At 39.6% G+C, this 8,661-nt stretch overlaps 1 protein-coding gene across 1 annotated transcript in view; it reads right to left on the bottom strand.

Annotated features, from left to right (window-relative positions):
- The window catches only part of PCNX1 (pecanex homolog 1), a 186,752-nt gene that overhangs the window by 142,439 nt on the left and 35,652 nt on the right, over positions 1–8,661 (bottom strand). Inside the window, exon 2 of the mRNA XM_023507659.1 lies at positions 2,095–2,303. Within this exon, the coding sequence (XP_023363427.1) occupies positions 2,095–2,303 (209 nt within the window). The remainder of the gene's footprint in view (positions 1–2,094; positions 2,304–8,661) is intronic.

The following is an 8,661-nucleotide window of genomic DNA, read 5'->3' as shown; positions in this document are numbered from 1 at the left end:
AGCACTCTACCGAGGGAGATAAAATCAGACTCTGTCTCTACAAAAAAAAAAAAAAGAAAGAAAGCATTAAGATTACTGGAAAAAATAAATTATTTAGTAAACAGTATTTGGACAAGCAAACCTAAACATAGTAAATAAAAACTTTTCAAATTCACAAGAATTTAAAAGTAAAAACTAAATGATAAAAATACTGAAAGTAGATACAAGTGGAATGTGGGGGAAGGAAAAATCTTACAAAATTTGACATCAAAATCAGAAATAAACATACACAGAATAGGCCACATAAAACTAAGTTATGACGTATAAACAGGCAAAATACTATAACCTGAGGAAAAGTATCTGACATAGAAGATACAGAAAAAAGGTACTATTTTCATAAATCTATTTTTTCCAAATCAACAGCAAAAACAGTAGCCACCAACAGAAAATATATAACTCACAAAATAACAAATACAAATGGCAGTAACAAGAAAAATACTTCATTTTACTAAAAATCCACACATGATAAAACTAAACAATGAGATATCACATTTTCAAAATACTAATATTCAATGATATCTAAAGTGCAAAAATAGCCCTCAAACTGGGGCTCATGATAGCTAAATAGTAAAATCTTTGGCAGTGTATAATGGAAAACTTAAAAATGTACATAACCTTTCTAGTAATTCTACCTTTGATAAACTGATGGTAAAACATTTCATCATTTAAAATTTAAACATCAAATGTAGTATTTACATTTGAAAATAATTGAAATAACTATAAAAAGTTATTTTATAATTGAATTATAATTCATCCACCCAATGAAATACTATGTGTTATTAAACATACTATCACAGAAAATTTGTTTTCATGACTTTAAATATTTGCTGAATACCTACCAGTGCTGGACACTGATTTAGGAAACCTGGGATTATTTTAATAGTTTCTAAGAAAAACAAGACCCCTGCCTACAAGAAGCTCACAAATGGTAATAAATGGTAATTATTTCAGATAGTGATTAATGCAAAAAATAAAATTATTACAAGGGTAAAATATTTGTCCAATGAACAAACAGGGTAACTATATTAGAGATTAGGAAAAATGTAATTGGAAAAGGGATAAACAAAGGCTTTCAATGCACTGGAAAATACACAGAAATATTACCTGGCTTAAGAGAGGAATGCCCACTTTTCATTATATTATTTGTACCTCAATACCTAAAATATTTCATATTGTGCCGAGTGAAAACAATTGCTTAGATTATTTAATCTGATTTACATTGGTTTCCACATCTCAGTGGAAAGGGATAAGTTATAAGTCAGGGATAATTATAGCATCTACCCCACAGAAATGTTTTGAGGATTAAATAAGTTTATATATGTCAAGTGTTCACAAAGAAACTGTTATTAGATAGTGGTACCTGTTATTTCTTTAAGGTCACAATAAACTTCTGCCTATGAATAAAATACATCCATGTGTCAAAGAGAAAGTGGGTGGGGCCAAGGTCACCAATAGAACTGTCAGCACATAATACTTCAGCCAGACTGGAAGGGAAAGCCTGCAGTAGGAGATGACATCTAGCCAGTGCTAAATCTTAAAAAGTCAGGCTTGCAAAGATCTAGGAAAGGAGCAGCTAAGTTTCTAAGGTAAGAATATAAAACTGAAAACTATTTATAATAGATTAAGTGAAAAAATGCAGACTATAAATGTCAAGTATTATTACTTTGCTTAAGACACATGTTTTTATTTATATGTGTAAATAAACAATAAATGCTGAGATTATAATTCCATGTTTAATTTTTTCTTTAGGCTGTTTTTCATAAGCTTTGGCCTTTGGTGTAACTATTACTGCATATACAGCAGCATAACTTGTTTTTGTTACCTGATCTAACTTGTTTAGTAATGAGGCCAAGGATATTGATTTAATCCCTCAGACATGCCAGTTAGCCTTGCTCTATTCTAATATCCCAATCTGTACTTGTCATTGTATCTAAAGTATAAGATCCAAAACCGCTCTAAAATCATACAAAGAAACAGGTACAGCACGATAATCCCACCAATATACACACACCAGGACCTGTACCCTTAGAAGCTGAGTGACACAGGTTTCCTTACCTCGGTCCATTGCTGTCTTTTCTCCTGGTTGAACAGTTGCCTTGCTCAGCTTTGGCTCGCTGATCTGTGAATTCATTTGCACGCCTATCTACCACTTCTCCAGCATCAAGGGCTCTGTGCAGTCGATAGTTGACCATCTTCAGAACAATGAACACAGCAGCTATCACAGGACAATAAACTGCTACTATAATCATGGAAGAAGGAAGGGCCTTTAAAGAGAAAGAAAATAAAGATACACATTTCAAAATGTTTTCAATTTTATTCAAGTAGAAAAATGTGTATCTAAAATAAATATATACACATTTATATACAAAGCAACAATTATGTTTACTTAAGTAGCAGAAGCATACTGGCCCAAACAGAAACCCTGAGCTGCAAGTGGCTACTGATCCAAAACTTAGAATATGGTGGCTATTGATCGATCACTTGAAATGTAGTTAGCCTGAATCAGGATGTGCAGTAAGAATAAAATAACACTGACTTTCAAAAACTCAGTATGAAAAAAAGAATGAAAATATCTCAATTTTTATGTTGATTATTTCTTGAAATAACATTTACATTATACTGAGTTGAATGAAACAAATTAATTTACCCTGTTTCTTTTTTCTCAATGTGGCTACTAAAAAAATGTTAAATTACACACAACTACAAGAGGGATTCTACCTAACAAATTCAAATACTGTAACCTGGTTGTTTGTACCCTCACAATAACCTGAAATTTAAAAAAAGTTAAATTACATATGTGGCTCAAATTGCATTTCTATTGGCGAGCAGAGGTATATGGTCCATGCCAAAAACTATTGGAGACCTAAGATATGACATTATACCATATATGTAGAAATCAAGGTTATAATCCAAATATAATCTCCGTTTATGTTCTCTGTGTAAATTTTTTTTAGGATAAAAACATTCTTCCTGTTCTGGAAAATGAGAAGTTAAAACTGTCAAGAAAATGACCTTAGAACTGTCATGGGAGTTGTGCAAAATCCAAGCTGAAGTAATTAAATCCTTAAAGTTCTTAAAACCTTTAGCCTGCCAAATAAAAATACAGAACAGAATCAAGTAATAAATACAGTACATTAACAAACAAACAAAATAAATAGTCAGTCACGCATCCTGGGTGTGGGGGCCGAGACCTGTCAGGCTTAAGTTTCAGTGACTGGGGATCTGAATCCAAGGGTGGCAGGTCTAAAGGCCACCCCACTGAAGAGGAACTGTGGCAGCACAGAGTACAAAACGAGGCTCAGCTTATCCTATTCAGGAGGAAAAAATCATCCTGTAGCTCTAAATTCCGCAAGCTTTCATAAGATTCAGCCTCAGCCAACTAAAAACATGACCCCAAATTGCTAGAAAAGGATAATCTCAAATTCTTTGAGACGGTGAAATTGAAAAGGTCTTTAAGAACCAGGCAGGAGGCTCAGTGCCTGCAGCTCAAGCAGCTACGGTGCCAGCCACATACACCAGAGCTGGAGGGTTCAATCCCAGCCCAGGCCTGCTAAACAATGACAACTAAAACCAAAAAATAGCTGGGTGTTATGGCAGGCACCTGTAGTCCCAGCTACTTGGGAAGCTGAGGAAAGAGAATCGCTTAAGCCCAGGAGTTGGAGGTTGCTGTGAGCTGTGACACTACAGCACTCTACACCAGGGGAATAGCTTGAGGCTCTGTCTCAAAAAAAGAAAAAAAAAAACAGGCAGGTTTAGAATACAGGTGTGAGTTACTTTAAAAATAAATAATTTGAGCGAGAAAAGGTGTGAGTTGGAGTTGGGAGGAAACATAAAGTACATGAGGTCCACAGATTGATACTTTTATGTTGGGTATGGGTATAATAGGTATGCATTTGGTATTTTTAAATACTTAGGTTAAGAAGCTCTGGGCCAGGCGCAGTGGCTCATGCCTGTAATCCTAGCAATCTGGGAGGCAGAGGTAGGTGGACTGCCTGAGCTCCCAGGTTGGAGCCCAGCTTGAGGTACAGCAAGACCCCTATCTCTAAAAGTAGGTGGGTGTTGTGGCAGGCGCCTGTAGTCCCCGCTACTCAGGAGGCTGAGGCAAGAGGATCACTTGAGCCCAGGAGTTTGAGGTTGCTGTGAGCTGTGATGCTACCGCACTCTACCCAGGGGAACAAAGTGATGGTCTGTCTCAAAAAAAAAAAAAAAAGCTCCGCATGTTTTTAGTGCATTTAAAAAATTAAACATGTGATTCCAATCTAAAATGTTAATGAATTAGTTTAGCATTTGATTCTGAGTTGAAAATGTACTCAGAACTTATAAAATCCATGAATATCTGGCTCAGAAAAGTTAAGTACTTGTGTGGTACTGTGAAATACATATTTGATCCTCATCCTAGTTTCTTGGCATAAAACTTCCTTGGACTCTCCAAAGTGGTAAGAGTCTTTTACATGCTATGAAGCTGACCGATGCCCAGTGCCTGGGACTCCTACACAGCCTCAGCATGGGCGCTGGTCACCAGAAGAACCACATGATTAGAGTTGGAACTTTCAGTCCCATCAGCTGACCTCCAGGAAGGTGAGGAGTTGAGATGGTCACCAATGGCCAATGAATGATGTAATCAATCATTACAACGCTTTAGAAAAAGCCAAAAGGGCAGAGTTTGAGACTATCAGGGTAACTGAACAGGTGGGGATTTCTGTAGGGAGATGTGCCCAGAGAGGGCATGGAAGCTGCAGGTGCTTTCCCACCCTTGCCCTGTGCATCTTTTCATCTGTGTCTTTAGTAGCATCCTGTATAATAAACCGGTAAATGTAAGTAAAGTGTTCCCGAGAGTTCTGCAAGCCGCTATAGCAAATTAGTTAAACACAAGGTGGGTGGGTGTGGTGGGAAACCCGATTTATTAACTGGTTGGTCAGAAGCACGGATACAACAACCTGCGGGTTTGATGGTATCAAATGTAGGGGAAGTTTTGTGAGACTATGCCCTCAACCTACGGGATCGGAAGCTTAACTCCAGGCAGAATATCAGAACTGAACTGAATTAAAGGACACCCAGCTCCTGTCCACTGAAGACTTGGCTGCAAACTGGTTTACGCCTGGTGTGTAGGAAATCCCCCCACACAGCTGCTGCTGAAAGTGCTCCGTGCTCTGAGAGTAAAGCAGGAGAAATTGAGGGTTTTTCTTTAGCTTCTCAACTTGCAAAAATTTTTTCAGATAATTTAATGACTTAAAAATGAATACTGAAAAAAAAGAATACTAAATTTATAAATGCAATGTAAAAGGATCTTAAGCTATTAAAAATTCTCTTAAAATGACTGCTAAAATTTGTTACATTTGTGAAGACTTGAGTTTAAAATTCTTCATTGTTAGGCCAGGCTGAGTGGCTCATACCTGCAATCCTGGGGCGGGGGGGGGATCAGATTGCTGGATGTGGTGGCATGTATCTGTCATCCCAGCTACTTAAAAGGCTGAGGCAAGAAAACTGCTTGAGTCCAAAAGTTTAAGGGTGCTAGGAGCTTATGATGACACCACAGCACCCTACCCAGGGTGATGGAGTGAGCCTCTGTTTAAAAAAAAAAAAAAATGTTTAATGTATAGCTTTATTCTTTTTATCTAATATTCTTTTTATTGTTATTTGTAACAAATGTGTAAATGTACATGATTTTAAAAGAGTACTACCGGTAAATACAGATTAAATTTTTAGATGAATTTAAACACGGCACTGTCTCTTGCTCTATGCCTCAATTTCATCTTCCAATCTGTCCATGCAATTTTTTTTTACAGCTACCATGTTTTCAAATTTCCAGAAGTACTTTCTTGTTCTCCACTCTTTATTCCTACTGCTCTATCCTTTTTTTTTTTAATGGACACTTGAACATCTTCTAATGTTTTTTTTTAGTTTGCATTTAGTTTTCTTGCTTCATGCATCTTTTGATTCCTCCAAGTTCCCTTTTTTTGTTGGCTGGCAGACTGCTTTGCGGGTCTGTCTTCCTCATGCATTGAGTCATCTCAGGTGCTCCTTCATATTTAAGAGTGAGGCTGATAAGGCCAAAGGTAGGAACCCGCCCAAATAGAATGTCCCACCAGGAAGAAATGAATGTGCCAATCCCTACCCCTCTGAACTTTCATATTCCCATCCTCCTTAAACCCACACGCTGACTCCTTTCTCGGACTCAGCTCACTCTCACTCGAGTGGAATACAGGCCATGCTGCCCACAAAGAACCTGGACTCCGATTCCTTTTGTTCACATCTCAGAATAATTTCTCATTTTTGGTCCTTAACCTCTCAGAGGCACTAGAAAATGGCAGGCTGAAGGGCTTATCTGTGAGTTGCCTTTTCACTGGGAGACCTCCAAATGTCCAGTACATAGAGGTTATTTTCAAAGAAGCTGCTCAGTTTGCCAGAGAAAAAGAAACCTTGGGTGAGGTAAGACAGGAACAACTCATCTAGGCGCTGGCTTGTGGAGGGATGCAAGGGAGAAAAAGATGAGGATCCTAGACTTCAGTGTGCAGCCCTGTCCAGGACCCCTCCATGCCTCATGCTCCAGTCTGAAACACTTCCATGTTCTAATGCTCCTCCACCCTCCCAGAAGAAATGGGACGGGGCGGGTGGCTAGGCCTATAATCCTAGCACTCTGGGAAGCCAAGGCAGATAGACTGCCTGAGCTCACAGGTTTGAGACCAGCCTGAGCCAGAGGGAGACCTCATATCTAAAAATAGCCAGGTCTAGTGGCAGGTACCTCCTAGCTACTTGGGAGGCTGAGGCAAGAGAATCACTTCAGCCAAGAGTCTGAGGTTGCTGTGAGCTGTGACGCCATAGCATTCTACTGAGGGTGACAAAGTGAGACTCTGTCTCAAAAAAAAAAAAAAAAGAAAGAAAGAAAGAAAGAAAAAAAGAAAAGGGAACTGATGTAGTCATCCATCTGCTGGGGTTCGGGAGAGGATCAGTCAAAAGCCAGACCTAGATATAGACTTTTAAAGAATTCCCATTGTGATCTGCAAAACTGGTGGCTGGAGCCTCCAAGCACACGGAAGCTCTCAAGACACCCCTGGGCCAGCCAGCTCGTGTCCGCTGTTTATCAGCCGCTGCGTGGACTTAGGTAGACCTTCCTGTGTGAACTCCAGTCACCACTCCTCCATTCACTTTCTGCTTTGCAAAAAGTTAATTTCCTTTTTTTTTTTTGAGAGAGTCTCAAGCTGTTGCCCTGGGCAGAGGGCGGTGGCATCATCATAGCTCACAGCAACCTCCAATTCTTGGGCTCAAGCAATCCTCTTGCCTCAGTTTTTTCTATTTTTAGTAGATACGGGGTCTCACTTCTTGCTCCAGGATTATAGGTGTGAGCCACAGCACCCGACCAGCAAAAAGTTCATTTCTTTTGCCACTGCCTCCTTCTACTGTTATTCTTTTTCCTTATGAGTTAACATTTTTTACGCTTCCTTTGTGATCATGGCAGACTCATCCACCTACTTGGGAGGCTGAGCTGGAGGATCACTTGAAGCCTGGAGTTTAAGACTAGCCTGGGCCACATAGTACAACTCTTCAGAAGGCTCTCCAAAGGTACAGCACAGAAGCTGCTTTGGGGAGGTGGCAGCGTAAACATGGTGCTTCTGATCTTTAGGCTTATTGTTCATCTATCAAGAACACTCAAGAACCACTTGAAGCTTAAAGGAACAAATTTTTTTTTTTTTGAGACAGAGTCTCACTTTGTTGCCCTCAGTAGAGTGCTGTGGCATCATGGCTCACAGCAACCTCAAACTCTTGGGCTTAAGCAATTCTCCTGCCTCAGCCTCCCACGGAGGTGGGACTGTTAACCGGCACCCACCACTACAACACCCGGCCATCTTCTGCTTGTAGTTGTTATTTGCCAGGCCTGGGCTGGACGTGGCTGGTGCCTTAGCCTCTGAGCTACAGGTACTGAGCTTAAAGAAACAGATTTTAAAAGACAAAGGAGCTGGGGAAATATAAGGAGAAAGAATTTCCATTTCCTTTTGGTCTACTGGGTTCCTCAATGGTTTGTGAAAACAAATCCATAGGGATGGGGTAGAGGGGCAGAAAGAGGCACTGATTTTAGGCCTTACTAAAAAACTACAAGTTTATAATTTTTCTATTATTTCACTATAAAGACTAACCATCCTTGTAATAGGCTTACAGAGAAAGGAAGTTTACCCAGCAGGATACATTCGCCATAGACTGTGAATGGGTGGCCACTGCCAGGACAAGTAGGTAAAGAGACAAAGAGGCCAAATCTAATATTCATTACAAAAAACAGGGTCCTGAATAACCTCTTCTGGGCAAAACAGCCCCTCTCTCTCCCACACACGCTCCTTTTTTAGGCTTAATGGTCTCTCTCTCATGTACACACACCTTTTCTGGGTAAAATGGCCTCACTCAAACACACACTGGCACAAACTGATACAGAAAGATACACCTGGGAGAATTTGAAAAATTACTGTATGCTGGTTTCCATCTGAAATATTGGCATAAAACTAGAATTACTGGAGATTTAGTTCAACACCCTCATTTCCAGACAGGAATCTGAATGACAGATCGCACTTTTTTAGGGCCTCAAGCTGTCCCCTTGGGTAGAGTTCTGTAGCATCACAGCTCACAGCAACCTCC

This window comes from Otolemur garnettii, unplaced genomic scaffold (assembly GCF_000181295.1).
Source record: "Otolemur garnettii isolate 467f Iridium unplaced genomic scaffold, OtoGar3 scaffold00196, whole genome shotgun sequence".
NCBI classification, from domain to species: domain Eukaryota; kingdom Metazoa; phylum Chordata; class Mammalia; order Primates; family Galagidae; genus Otolemur; species Otolemur garnettii.
The sequence above is the reverse complement of the archived record's forward strand: the minus strand, read 5'-3'. Positions and strand labels throughout refer to the sequence as shown.